At 45.7% G+C, this 14900-nt stretch overlaps 2 protein-coding genes across 5 annotated transcripts; one reads left to right on the top strand and one right to left on the bottom strand.

Annotated features, from left to right (window-relative positions):
* Positions 1-2599: 2599 nt before the first annotated feature.
* LOC6604972 (ubiquitin-protein ligase E3B) lies at positions 2600-6722 on the bottom strand. Of its 2 annotated transcripts, none has more exons than XM_032718797.1 (7): positions 6568-6722; positions 6025-6514; positions 5582-5962; positions 4901-5526; positions 4724-4842; positions 3398-4578; positions 2600-3336 (listed from the first exon to the last, which is right to left on the bottom strand). In XM_032718797.1, the coding sequence occupies exons 1-7, from the start codon at positions 6720-6722 to the stop codon at positions 3052-3054; spliced, it is 3237 nt and encodes a 1078-aa protein (XP_032574688.1). In that variant the 3' UTR covers positions 2600-3051. The 2 variants fall into 2 exon arrangements, with proteins under 2 accessions (XP_032574688.1, XP_002029815.1); XM_002029779.1 differs by having other exon boundaries at positions 3052-3336; positions 3398-4575.
* A 478-nt stretch (positions 6723-7200) lies between these two features.
* Positions 7201-14491, top strand: LOC6604971 (protein Smaug). Of its 3 annotated transcripts, XM_002029778.2 has the most exons (4): positions 8079-8321; positions 9612-12078; positions 12136-12721; positions 13625-14491. In XM_002029778.2, exons 2-4 carry the CDS (start codon positions 9710-9712, stop codon positions 13664-13666), a joined length of 2997 nt encoding a protein of 998 aa, XP_002029814.1. In that variant the 5' UTR covers positions 8079-8321; positions 9612-9709; the 3' UTR covers positions 13667-14491. The 3 variants fall into 3 exon arrangements, with proteins under 3 accessions (XP_032574687.1, XP_032574686.1, XP_002029814.1); XM_032718796.1 differs by lacking the exon at positions 8079-8321 and adding an exon at positions 7201-7593 and having other exon boundaries at positions 12136-14491; XM_032718795.1 differs by having other exon boundaries at positions 8078-8321; positions 12136-14491.
* The last annotated feature ends 409 nt before the right edge of the window (positions 14492-14900 follow it).

The raw sequence follows: 14900 nt of genomic DNA, 5'->3' as shown, positions 1-14900 counted from the left end.
AGCGAGCACTACTTCAGTTCTGCCAGAATCCGGTCGGTTGGGTTCCTCCCGCTCACTTCACTCTTCACTCTACCGCTCCGATCCGATCCGATCCCGATCCTCAGGTAGTTGCGCGACCTGTTCTCATGCTCAAGTGGCGTTCCACTCACCCGCTCTCTCGCTTCCACTTCCTCTACTTCGGGTTATGTGTGTATGTGTATCTCCCTGCCATTGGTCGCTTATCAGCGAGCGTTACGCCGTCCCGCTTGCACTCGCTGCGCCAGATGGAACGCCATTTTCGTAACGCCGTGTGGAGCGGTTCTGGTGACCTCCTCCCACGGAACTGGGGGGCACGGCACCCATCTTGCTGCTGATAGTGTTACGTGGAAAGGGAACGGCAATGGGGAATGGGGCTTTTCTTCGTGGAATCGGGGGAGCGCTCTTTGAAGTCGCCTAATCGTTTGTAATATTTATGGAACTGGAAAACGTTTTGGATATGGGCCAACCAATAATGTTCGGCGAGATTACGTTGTCCCAGAAATGGGAAGCTGTAATTTCGGAGGCACGAGAAAAACATTAGGTGTATAAATTTCAAAAATACTTTTTAATTTATTGAACGATCTTTTCAAATTTGTAAAGTAAACAGAATCTAAGTTATAAATGTTATTTACTATTTACTATAAATGTTATTTACTAACAGTGTTTACAGTCTGAGTTGAATTACCACCATTCAATAGGTAAAAAACAAAAGTATTTACAAACAAAGTACTTTTATAAGATTGCATTCACTCATATCATTATAACAAAAAGCAACTGCGTTATAAAAAATATACGAGAGTTTTATATTATGTCTGCATTTTACTATTCATTAATGTGATAATGAAGCGAAATCTTGGCAAATAAAATAAGAATGTAAAAATCTAGTAATTTCTAGATTTTCTTTCTTCTTTGTTAAATATTGAGAATACTAAAATTAGTATTTATTAGACAAGGATCTTTTAAGAGATACAATACAAAAAGATTTAGAATTTAGGTACTGTACTATTATTATTATTATTATTTTCCCACAGCTTATCCCTTAAATCGAAGGACTTCTGAAGCGTCTTCTAGAACATTTAACATTTTAATAATCGGCACTTGAGTGTCAAACCTTTTATAACCAGTTCATACATCTATCCCACCGTCATGATCGGAACCCATCTGTTCGGTTGCATTTAACTTATTGCAATCTGCCGTGCATCTTGTAGATGCAGCGAAATATCGCCGCTACCGTTGCCGAGGAGAACTTCGAAAGAGATCCGCCCCGTGATAAGTCCGGCTAATCAGACCTTTAAATGGTACTTGTACACGATGCTGGGCCACAACAAATTGCGGCAGCCGGGAGCGACCATCAAATCAAACTGGCGCCAAGACACTGTCGCCTTCGAGCCACTTGAACATCGTAGTGGGATGAGATGCTATGGGTTTGGATGGAAAAGGGATACGTCAAACGGATCAGCCACTTGTTGCCACTTGTCCTGCTTTTCGGGTGCCGGTGACGGTGGCAGGGCGACACTGGCGGCACAAACTCACAGGCGAGTCATAAAAATCATCACACTTTGTCCCCGAGCTGCTGCCTCCTCAACGACGGGAACAACCGTGGAAGAAAAGCGAGAGCCTCGATGATGCGAGGATGCCAGTTTGAGTTTTATGGGCTGGCTGTGCGACGACCGCCGACTGTTTGTGCGTCTCTCTGCAGTTTCCAAAATTATTGTTATGATTATTGCCTGTTTGTGGGTCTGCTCTACAATTTGTTTGCTATTGTCTGGTCTGCTGGAGGTTGGAGACCAAAGCGGGCCGACAAAACCGCAAAAGGACATCGCTTGGGGGTATTAAAATGGGAACCGGAACGGTACGGAACCCATTAAGATCCCTAACGATCGATGACCAGGATAAAAATCTCAAATTACCTCCGGGAATGCAGATTTAGTGCGGGGATAAAAACACGACTCTGATATTTAAGAAAAAGGATCTTATCTTGCTTACAATGTTTAATGTATTTATGATTAGTTATTCATTCATTCTTGATTTGTTTATAAAATTACCTAAAATGACTTTTAAATAATGTCTAAAATATCATTGATCCTGAATCGTATATGTATCTTTGATCATCTGGGGACATTTGAGGATCCTGCCCTAATCCCTGCTCGCATTTCCATTACCCGTCTCTGGTCATTAGTCATTCGGCAGGCAGATATGCAATTTCCGGTAATTCGTAACTCGACTAGCTTTGCATAAACTCCCAGCCATATTTCCGCTTATTCACCAGCGGATGGTACGGTCTAAGTGCCCCTGACCCTATCCCGATCGCAATCCTGACAACGACGACGACGACCCTCGACGAGTGTGACTCAGGCAATTAGCGGAGGAAGTGAGTCGAGGAGTTCGGGTCAGCAGACGGATTTGAGTCATTAGCGCACTCGCGCAGCTCGCCACTCGTGTCCGGCTTCATTTCCATTTTCATTCAGTTTTCGGTCTGGAAAAACCCGGTGAAATCTGAGCAGCGCTCACTAATTGCAAGTTTGTTATCTTTGGGAACGCGCTTAGGCTACCTTACGCTCGATAAATCTGATAAACAGGCTTACATTTTGCACATGAATCAGACACATAGATTTATTGTTGCTGGTTTTTTTTCTTTCGTGCTTTACATGTAACTTTTGGCTTACACCGTACGTGGGTTAGATATTTGTTGTGTGCCATGCCACAATTTACAATATTTACTAGACATTTTCTCTTTTTCTCGTTTTTCATCAGCCACCACATTGGATTGTTCGTTCCAGTATTCGTAATTCAGCTTGCTATTTCTTGTGTACTCTTCGTTAGTTTATTATAGTTTTATCACAGCTATACGTTTATGTTTATTTGTTAATAATTGTGTTTCATATTGATTAAATATGTTTCTCAATCCGTTTGTGATGCGGCCACAAAAATATTTGAAATACATTTACACCAAATTGCCTACGAAAGAATACTTAAGAAGGAATAATAACATATTTCAATTAGGTAAGAAGTAGGGGAATATTTCAAGCTGTTTTAGGACAACTCGAATCCGGTGTTGCTGCTCACAGCATAGCGAAGTTTGTCCCGCAGCGTGGACTTCTTTTGGTAGTTGGGCAGCTTCAGCAGGTTGAAGCAGGTCGACGAGGTGGGCAGGCGATTGAGTGGATCCTTCTTACGTATGGCGAAGAAACCGCGAATCACGCTTCCGATTGTGTCGCCCGTATCCTCATCATCACCCACCTCCACGCAACGAATCGAGAAGGGTGGCTCCAGATGGGCGAAACCCAAGAGCGGCGGCTTTGAGCAACTGGTGACAAACTGAAAAGTTGAACCCGGTTGGTTAGTGCCACCAATTTGACATGAACTATGAACGACTTACCTTTAGGAACAGCTTGCGCTCCTCCTCCGTGAAATCCTTGGCCAGGATATCCCAGAGCCAGACCACCACGCAATGGGAGTCGTGGAAGCCACCGTAATAATGAGTATGCTTTTGGAGATCCTTCAAGTCCAAAGGGCTAGTGTCCCCAGAAATAAGCCGCTGCAATTCGGGAGGCGAGAAAAGAGACAACCATTCTGGATTGATGATGCTGCGGAAGCCACGATTGAAAGCTATTGTCTGCTCGCGTATCTGGGTGTTCATGTGGAAAAAGGCCATGTAGTGTATGTAGACCAGCTTGTTGTGGTCATTAACCACACGCGACTTGCCACCCGGATGCAACGCGAGCGTGACAATTTTGCCCATTACATCCTGGTCAACGGAAAAGGTAAGGTTCAGATCGGATACATCTTGCTTATAGTGTTTGATGAAGGTAAGACTGCGATACAACTCGTTGTCCAGCGACGGCAGCTCGTCCATGCAGGAGTACAGAGCCTGTTGCGTCTGGCCGAGAAGCTGGGACAGGAAGAAGGAGGCAAACGGCACGTCCACCACAATGCCCTCGTACACCGCCTTGCCCAGCATGCGGCCCACGAACTCGAAGAGCTGCAAATGATTGTCCTGGACGTAGGAAATGGGCGAGGGATATAATCGCTGATCCGATGTGGTTTTGAAGAGATTCAGCGACGGATCGAACACCTTTTTGATGGTCTCCTCAAGGAATTCCTTGAACACTCCATCCTGATCAATTCCTGCCTCGTGCAGTCCTTGTTGATTGATGAAACGCACGCGGATAACACCTTTTAGGGCTTGAGTGGGCTGGGCGGCCAGTTGCCGGTAGCCATCCTCCACAATACGATCGCGATGAATGACAATCAGTGCGGAGCGAGGCGAAGCGCAGGCACTCTCCGTCAGACCCATCACCGCCTTCTCATTCTGCACGAACTTGCGGAATAACTTGACCCGATCCTTGTGCGGTATAATGTGCGGCATCTTGGCGAGCAGCAGCATCGCGTTCCTCTTGGCCTTTTCCAGGTCGTTAATGAACGTGGAGGGTTTCACCTCTGGTATCAGCCAGTGGTTAGGTGGCGTAAAGAGGCGACGGCAATCGCGGCGGTACAAGCAAAGCATCAGAGTGTGCAGCGAGAGGAAAACCGGATTCTGGACAATGTTCTTGGCACCTGCTGGAGATTGCAAAGTGCATTTAACATTTTCAGTCAATTAAATATAATTATAGTCTGATTCTATTAAATATTAATTGCTTATTTATAGCCGATGCATTTAGACTAACTAGGGAAAACTAATTAAATTAGATTAAAGCAGACTTACCCAAAAGATTATCGTTAATAAGCTTGTAGAGAATATTATTTAGGAAGTAGGTCAGCATCACGTAGTCGTTGAGTTTAAAAGGATTCTGCTCCGTGTACATTTCGTATTCATCCAGAATCCTGCAGAGATGGTTTAACATGTTTTAAAACAAAGTTCAGTTTTAATGAATCTACATACGTTACGTAGTGCGTCATGCAGTCGCAAAAGAGCATTAGCATGGCGGTCTGTGGCGTCTGCAAGTTTGATTCGGACTTGAGCAGCTCCATATACTCCTTCATGCCGCAATTGGGGCCAAGGGACGTGATTAGCAACCAAATATCATATAGCACATTGTCGTTGTAGCAAATGCCAGTCAGAATGTCCAGTTTCATCTGGGAAAGCGTGTTGAGGGCGGCATAGTACATGCCGCAGATTCGGGACACCCGCACCACCTCAGCATTATCTAGCTTACGCCACTTTTGCTTGGACTGCTTGCTGCTCGCCACTCCCATTAGGTTCACACCTCTCGTGGAGCTGCGCTCCAAGGCCCGACGCAGCAGATTCGATGTGGATGGTTGTTGGGGAGATTGGAACTCGATCCGCTCGTAGTTAAGATTGATTTGCTTCAAGAGATCTCCCAGCAACAGTTTTATGCAGCGATGATCCCACAACATGTGGAACTGCTTCTTAACCAGTGCCACATTCTGATTCTGTGCAGGCTCTGCACCTGGAGTATGCCATCCTAAGAGCTCGTGCCACTGAGTGAATACTCCCTTGGTGGTCACCGTGTTGGGTATTAGTTCCAACAGCGATGTGGCGGTTTCCTATAAGGATTTAGCTTTAAGTTCCTCAATCAAGAAGCGTTTATGTAAAACTCACAGTCAGTAGTGGATAGGCCAACTCCTTGGACTCGCCTTGGCCATCGATGTTGAACAAATTCACTATGTTTCCCAGAAAAGCCAGGGACTTGGTGCCCGGCATGCTAGTGCCGAACTCCTCGAACCACTGCACGTCCCCCGAAATGCTAAGCGCCTTTTTAAGCAGCCCCAACGAGGAGAACTGTTCCAGGCACTGCGGTACACTCTGGTGCAGATGGTATATTAACGCGGGCACAGACAGAATCTCCGACAGAAACATGGCCAGTAGATTTCGACTGAAGTTGCCATCGATCAGGGGACGAAGGCAAAGCGTAATGATGGCCACCAGGGTGACGGGCTTTACGGACAACTCCTCACGAACAGTGCCGCGTAACAAAACGAGCTGGAGGATGATATGGAGAATAATATTAATAAGCTTAATAAAAAATTAAAAGTCCCATTTACCCGCATGATTTTGTAAAAATCGTGCTGCACTAGATGACCTTGAATATTACAGCAGATTTTTTGCATGGCCGGCTGGAGTTTCTCGAACTGAGCATTCTTGAGTATGGCCCACGATTTGGGCGCCGTGAAGACCACCAGAGTGTGCAGAAAGAGGGCAAGGGACAAGCTGTCGGCATGATTCTCCGGCTTCAGCTCCGGCAGCAATGTCAGGCAGTTCGTGAGTAGTATCTTGATGTGCGCGATCCAGGGCAGGCTGCGTTCCTTAAAAAGACAGAGGGCGGCATAGGAGAGCTTGGTGTTCTCCGACTCCATTGCCTTGATAATGTAACGACAAATGCACTCCAGACGCTCCCGTGCACGCACATCGCCCTTGTCCAGCTTGATCTGGGTGAGGTAGCGACGTAGCACCGGATAGACAGTGCTGGCCACTAGTTCCAGTTCCGCATCCTTATCATCCTGATTCTCAGTGAACATGGCATCGAAATCGAGTCTGCAAAATGGGTTACTAGATGGGTTGTCCCATAAATGTAGATGGGCACTTACATGATTCGTTTCTGGTACTTCCTACGCGCCGCATAGCCCTTGAGCGTGGACTGCAGCAGGATGGCCGCTTGTTCGCGTCGCTTTTCCAGCGCCCGCTCCTCCCGCGCCGCCTTCGTCTGCTCCAGGAAGCTGGTCTTTTGGTTTTGGGCAAACATTTTGCACTGCAGCAGGTTGATTGTATTTTGTTGATGATGTATTGTTGTTGGCGAGGGCGTTTGTTTTCGTTGGGATTGTGGCCGTTCCGGGATGTATTTATCGTTTCAATCACTTCCTCGAGCTGAACGCTATCCCAGAGCCTTGGTTCAGTGCATCACTGGATTTTTCTGCATCGTAAATCGAGCAAATTGAAAAAGAAAATATCCTTATTTTGTTCCAATTGGTGGTACAGTGTGACCGTCTCCGCTTCCTGTCAAATAACCACAGAAATAGGGCAAAGCGCGGAGATCATTTTTGTTGGCAATTTTCTAGCTAAAACACTGGGTTAAGTCCTTGCTGCGTTAGCAGGGTCTCGAACCCAGGGTAGCTTTATTGTTTGTTTTGTAGTCCATCACCAAGAGAAAGTAATCGATAAACGCTTGCAAGAAACATCGACTGTATCGAGTACACATCGATTTTTGTTCCAGCACTAGCAACGCTGCGTTCGCGTGAATAATTAATTAATTGCTGAAAAAATGGATTAGCTGGCGAAAATATGCATCCGACCAAGTGCAACAGCAGCCGTGCGCAGTACTCAGTAATCAGGCGTTTGTGAGCGGAAGCGCCATGAAATGTGTGTCTAAAAAAAAGTAATGGTTTAGCAAAAACAACAACGCTAAAGCCCAAAAGTGCTAATAAAAAGTACACACATACGCACTCACACACACGCGCGCGCGAGCAAAGGTGAAAATTATAAATTAATAAATACGCGATCCGATAGCATATCAAATTAGCAAAATATGCTCGATTCTCGTGCTGATCGAATCAAAACTGTGAATTGCAACAGAAAATAATTTCAAGGTTTGCAGCAGGCGAATAGAAGGCGAAAAGGTAATTGAAAAATAGAACGAATTTTGGCACAAGCGCACTGTAGCTATATATTTTTGTTGTCTGGCCGACCGTGGCTGGGTGGGTGGGGCGTGATTTTGGGGGCCAATCTTGTGTGTTCTGTGTACTGTGCGCTGCTGCTCTGTGTGGTGAAAACAACAAAACCCGCCTACCCCGCAGGAGCCCCACCCCTCTTCATCACATGTAATGCATGTAATTTACCGTAATTTACCGCAATTTTGCCCGTGCATTGCTCAGTGTGTCACTCTCACTCGCACAAATACCAGTGCCGACGAGCGCAGCAAGGTCTCCGTCTGTGTGTGCGTGTAAGTGAGTGCTCTCCCCATTTTCTTGACAGCAGTAGCAGCATCAGCATCATTCCTGTCAGAAAAAAAGGCGCGCGCTCCTTTTCGCCCGTTTCGCTCTGCCTGCCGCTGCGCTGCTTCTGCAGCTCCACCATTTTCTTTCTAAATCGCTGACGCCAGCGCCAAATCATTCGCCATCAGCCGCTCCTCCTCCGCGGTGCTCCCCACTGCAGCTTCTCGTCTTCAGCTGAGCTTCGCTGTGCTAAACCAATTCTTCTGTTCTTTGTGGCTGGATCTGCAGTTTTGCAGATATAATCAAATTTATTCGCAACGTACATATGTAAATAAATGCGTTTGGAACATGCCAAGCGCCTGTGATCGAGACTGCTAAAAGGGCAGCCAAAATACGAAAACATATAATAGCGTGTGAGTTTGTAGTATCCTGTACGTTTTCGTGTGTGTGCGTGTTTGCAATCTTTGAACTTTGAACTTTTGTTGAACTTCGGTCATTTTTTTTTTTTTTTGTGCAAGCCGGTTAGAAAACAACAGCAATTGCAGTGACGCATAACCTCAAAGATCGTACATGCACAAGTACCGTTAGATCGAGTCGCGCCAAACGACTTTCTTGCGCTCTCAGTCTCGCAGGAAAATGTGAAATTTCATATAAAACGTTACGTTAAATAGTAAAGAAGTTAACATCGGTAAATTCCATAGCAGTGGCTTTGCTTTAAATGCAGTAATTGGGGTCCGTTATGTTCTACTGCTTGCTCACACACACTAACCTAAGTTGGGGTACCAATACACAGACATTGCCTTCGGCTTAGATTACAGTCAACACTTGATGTTGTAAGCCTGGATAAAGAATTAAAATACAGCGATTAGCTCTTGAAACTAACACTATATTTTACATTAAAAAAATATATAATTTTATTTTCCAAATTCTGCATTGACTCCCATGGTTGATTTGTTCAATGTTTTGTGTGCTTACTGTGGAAGCAACAAAAATCGAAGAAAGTCGCCAGAGTAAAAGCAATAATAACAACAACAGCAACGGCGGCAGAAGAAACAAGATTCAAAATGGGCACAAACGAAACTAAATGAAAAGTGCGAAACTGCAAAAAAATACAACCTAACCAAACTTCTCGCCCCCGCTCTACTTTCCCGCCCGGAAGACAAAATCCGAACGCCGCCAAGTCGAAATCAGCGATTTCGTATTTGAAATGTTTGTTATTTTATTGATTTATCGTCCCTCGTCATTTGCGCCATCAAAGCGAATCGAAGGTGTTATATATTTGTTGCTTGTTTATTTGCTTTCCTGATAAGCCAGCCGACCAAGCAAATGCTAATTTCCATTCGTCAATTACAGATAATTGTTGTTGCTATTGCGCTTGTAAATTTAACAAATTAGCGAAAACTGATTTGATTAAATTCGAACGTTATTTGCGGCTTAAAGTTTATTTTATTATCGCTGCACGGCACTCTAATCCCGAGTGGAGCAATGGCGACAAATCCATGGAATAAGGGAGAAGCTATTGATTGGATCACGTGGTTCGAAATTGTGATATTTTCCTATGGAAGTGATTAAGTTGGGCTAAACAAGGCTTTAACCGAATGATGCGACTCATTAAGCATACAAAATGTTATTATTACAGTCATAAAGTTTAGCTTTACTTAATAGCTCAATTATTAATCCTATCCCGTTATCTTTACTTGCAGCAACGCAACCAAATAACCACAAAGAAGCCGTAACAAATACAATACCATAAACTATAATAGGCACTATCCCCAAAAAACAAGAAGCAACTAACAACGAGATGAAGTACGCAACTGGAACTGACAACGCGATGACCTCCGGCATCAGCGGCCAAACCAATAGCTCTAACAGTGCATCCAACGAGATGCAGCCAACCACATCAACGCCTACTGCAGTCCACAAGGAGGCCACATCCACGGCCACGACGACGGCGACATACGCCAATGGCAATCCCAATCCTAGCGCCAATCCCAGCCAGAGCCAGCCGTCCAATGCGCTGTTTTGCGAGCAGGTGACCACAGTGACAAATCTCTTCGAGAAGTGGAACGACTGCGAGCGAACCGTCGTGATGTACGCGCTGCTCAAGCGGCTGCGCTATCCGAGCCTCAAGTTTCTACAGTATTCCATCGACAGCAACCTGACCCAGAACCTGGGCACCTCGCAGACCAATCTGAGCAGCGTGGTCATTGACATCAATGCCAACAATCCGGTGTACCTGCAGAATTTACTCAACGCCTACAAGACGTTCCAGCCATGTGACCTGCTCGACGCCATGTCCTCCTCGTCGTCCGACAAGGACTCGATGCCGTGCTACGGCAGTGATTTCCAGATCACCACGTCGGCGCAGTGTGACGAGCGGAAGCTGTATGCCCGCAAAGAGGACATTCTGCATGAAGTACTCAACATGCTGCCACTGCTGAAGCCGGGCAATGAGGAGGCCAAGCTTATCTACCTGACCCTCATCCCAGTGGCCGTCAAGGACACCATGCAGCAAATTGTGCCCACGGAGTTGGTGCAGCAGATCTTCTCGTACCTACTCATCCATCCGGCTATCACCAGCGAGGACAGACGTTCGCTCAACATTTGGCTGCGTCACTTGGAGGATCATATCCAAGCGGCTGCGGCGGGCCTGACAAATCGCAGTTACTTCCTGCAGCCCTCACCGCAACTGGTAGCTGGTGGCAGCTCAACAGGCAGTGGTAGCTGTTCCTCTTCGGCGACCAGCTCTTCGACGGCCTCCTGTTCGTCGGTGGCTTCATCCTCGTTGTGCCCGGCAAGCGGCAGCCGTTCCTCACGCACCAACGACTGGCAAACGATCGCCCCGCCCAGCAAGCAATTGCAAAACAAATTGGCCGGTGATTGGCGTGGCAGTGGAGGCGGCAGCTCCAGCGGATCGATCAATCCACTCTGTGATAATCTTAATGGTATTACCCTGAACGAATTAGCTTCTAGTCAGAACAGTCTCGGCCTGTCGCTGGAGGGCAGCTCTTCCCTGGTCAACGGTGTGGTCGCCGGAGCAGGCTCAATGTTGGGAATCGGTGGTGGCGACGATCATGACACGTCATTTAGCAAGAATGGCACGGAGATTCTCGATTTTGACCCGGTGACGGCAAACATGGGAGAGGCCTGTAGTCTGGCCAGCAGTAGCCTTTGTGGACGTAACGGTGGAAATCCTGTTGAGGATCGATCGCAACCTCCGCCGAATCTTCAGCAGCAGTTGCTTCAGCCTCCGCCCTACGCCTCGATCCTTATGGGAAACGTAGGCGATCAGTTTGGAGAGATCAACCGATGGAGCCTGGACAGCAAGATTGCAGCCCTGAAGACGCGTCGATCCAACAGTCTCACCACGCAAACGATCTCTAGCTGTTCCAGCTCGTCTAACTCATCGGTGATCACGGTCAATGACAACTGCTCCAATTCAACGGAGAATCTGGCACAGTTCGCCAACAAGCCCCGTAGTTTTTCCTTATCGATTGAGCATCAGCGCGGTGCCTTGATGAACAGCGGTTCCGATACTCGACTGGATGAATTCAAGCCCAATTATATTAAGTTTCACACGCGCAACGTGGGCATGTCGGGAATCGGACTTTGGCTTAAATCCTTGCGTCTGCACAAGTACATCGAGCTGTTCAAGAACATGACGTACGAGGAGATGCTCTTGATCACCGAGGACTTTCTGCAGAGTGTTGGCGTCACCAAGGGCGCCTCCCACAAGCTTGCCCTTTGCATTGATAAGCTTAAGGAGCGGGGCAATATTCTTAACAGGGTAGAACAAGAACTGCTAACGGGTCAAATGGAGCTGAGCACGGCGGTCGAGGAGCTAACAAACATTGTGCTGACACCAATGAAGCCACTGGAGTCTCCGGGGCCACCGGAGGAAAACATTGGTTTGCGTTTTCTTAAGGTCATTGACATTGTGACCAATACGTTGCAGCAGGATCCGTATGCTGTTCAAGACGACGAGACTTTGGGTGTGCTTATGTGGATTCTAGACCGCTCTATCCACAACGAGGCATTTATGAATCATGCCAGTCAACTCAAGGACCTGAAGTTTAAGTTGTCCAAGATGAAGATCTCCATGGTTCCCAAAATGCATCACGTTAAGCCAGCCGGCGTCGGGCCAAACAATGGGAACATTAACAAGCCAAGGTAAGCTTTTGAATAAGATAAAAAGTATTGCATTTTAAAAATGTGCTTTTATTTTAGATGGAATGGTAAGACTCGCAAATGCGATTCTAAAAGTGGCAGCAACGATAGGATTAACAACCGCAAAAACTCCAACGACATGCTAAATTTTTCGCTAAATTGCTTGCCGCACCCACTGCCCCATCATTCGCAGCAGGCTCCGCCGCCTCTGCCGCAGTTTGACTACAACGGCTATGGCGGCGGTCCATCCCATCAGCCGCAGTACAAGAGCTCCTCGTACCCAAGCTTCATGGGTAATCCTCAGCAGCAGCCACCACCGCCGCCGTCTAGTAAGTCACACCATCATCCCCAGCAGATGCAACAGATGCTGCAGCAACACAACCACTTTCCAGCGCTGCCTCAGCAGACGCCACCACAATCGCATCGCCGGTCGCTGAATAATCTTATTCTGGTGGCCGGAGGTCCGCAGCAACCGCAGCAATTGATATTTAAGCCCGGTCAGGGAGTGCTCACCAACAACGGATCTAACGACAACCTGGGATTGGAACGCAATCAGCAGCCGCAGCAGCAGCAGCAGAGAAAACTTAGCGGAGGAGTGTCCAGTGCGGAGCAACAACCAAAGAAGACCATGGCAGCTGTTGTAATGGTTAGTAATCCAAACCAGAATCAGGACCAGCACGATCAGCCCCAGATCCTGATCAACAACAATAATAACAACAGCATGCTGAACAACAATTTGATTAACCAGCAACAGTTGCAACTGTTGGCAGCAGCTGCCGCCGCCGTGGGCAGTGGCAGCTGTCTGTGCTCCAATGGTGGTGGTGGTGCCTGTGTCCACAATCTCTGTCACCAAAGCAGCAAGAATAACAACCATGGCGTAGACCATTGTCTGTCCCAGTCACCGTTGGGCAGCCTGGGCATGTCGCCCCATGTCACCGAGTACAAGATGAACGACTTTAAGAGCCTAGAACAGCTGGAGACGTTGTGTCGCCAAATGACTGAACAGGCAATGAACTGAGCAAGATTCTGGGCTATCTGAGTTTTGAAATCATCATGTAATGGCGTTAGATTTGAGGCTGCCAGCAGTTTTTGTGTTCACTTAGCTTTGAGCAGTCTTTGATGTTTGATTTCATAAACGAACATAAATGTTTTTATATTTAGATATTTAAGATTCGTGTCTGTTTGTGTCGCGTCAAGTTGTCCACCTTGCGTCTCCTTTCACATCCCGTTCTGTAATCGTTTTTAGTTAGTAAGACGATAGTTTGTTTTAATGTTAAGTTTATTAACTGTATGTCAAGGCGCCCCCAAAGATATGATCAACTGACTCGGGCCCGCAGGACCAACGGCTGGCCGGTGGACTTGTGGAGCCCCGACGGAAATCCCATGTCGGCTGTCAGCGGGGGCGCGGCATCTTACTGTCAATGTTATTAATGTATAGGTTTCGTAAATGTTGTCGCCATTTATGTAGTTAAACTAACAAGCCAAGCCCCACAACAACAAAACACACACACATCGCAACAACAGAATACAGTAACTTCTCTCTACCTAGGAAAATTTGGCCAAATTTGATCAACATTTTACGCTATTCTAAACCCCAATCACAACATCGACTATTTCACTCACTATCAACAACGTCGCCAAATGAAAGAAATACCCCGATCTGAACGACGACGAAAAAAGTTTATCTAGTAAAAAATTATAAAATGAACTCTGCATCGTGACCATGAGACTGACTAAGATTACTTTTCGCAACTATAAAAACTAGAAGGAAGAAAGCTGGATGGAGAGGGAATTGAAAAGTGAGAATTGAGAAACGAGAGCTGAGAATTGTTTGCGCGAATCAAAACTAGGCTTGCTGAATGAAGTAGTAGTCACATAATGGATATGTTTATATATACACGTACACATAATTTATTTTAAATTAAAAGGAACATATTTGCTGAACCGTAACTGCACCAGAGGAAAACGCAACGGCGGAAACTACCACTAGACTAAACTTTAACAGAAAAGAGTTTCAATGTTTCACTGTTTGTGTTTGAGAATCGGAACCACATATTGTATTTTGCCTATTTAAGCGTAAGCCAAACCCATTTATTGCATACCGATCATGATCACCATTGTCATTGATTAGATTATCTCTACTATTACTATTATGTTTGCTTTAGTCAATTGTTTATAATGTAAATGGCAAGCCAATCACTCGATATGTTATGTTTTAGTTGTTTTTTAAAAATTATATATATTTATATATACAAATGTATGTCGCTAAGCTTAGGTTCAAACAAAAAACGACGATGGGCCAAGCTGGAAAAAAGAAGGCAGCCAAAAAATATTTACCTTAAGAGCGTAAAAACGTGTAGTCTAATTGTAAATGTATAAACCGAACAAATGCATGTGTAAAAATCTTGGTTGGAAATGTTTTTGTTTTCTAATTTTTCGTCGATATTTCCAAGATTCGTTTGTTATCAACAACCGCAACACTGTAAATCGCAGATGCTTTTATTTAATGATAAAAACCTATTGTACGGCCAGTTGGGATACACAGATAATCAAAACCTAATTGTCAAACTTTAGCGAGTTCAAAACGATCCACAAACTAAATGGTTTATTGTAAAAGTGCAACTACTCGTAGACGAATGTGCATAAGTCAGTTAAATGTTCGCAAGTTTATCATAATGCGAGCATAAACCAAGCGTGTACCTACCCACACATATACACACATACAATACCTACATATATTTATTTTCAATAAATTATTTCGAGATTTAAAAATACCCACCCATGCTGTTTACCTAACAACCCAGGTTGCCATGCGTCTCCACCTT

Source organism: Drosophila sechellia, chromosome 3L (genome assembly GCF_004382195.2).
Source record: "Drosophila sechellia strain sech25 chromosome 3L, ASM438219v1, whole genome shotgun sequence".
Classification (NCBI taxonomy): domain Eukaryota; kingdom Metazoa; phylum Arthropoda; class Insecta; order Diptera; family Drosophilidae; genus Drosophila; species Drosophila sechellia.
This window is presented reverse-complemented; position numbering and strand designations above follow the sequence as displayed.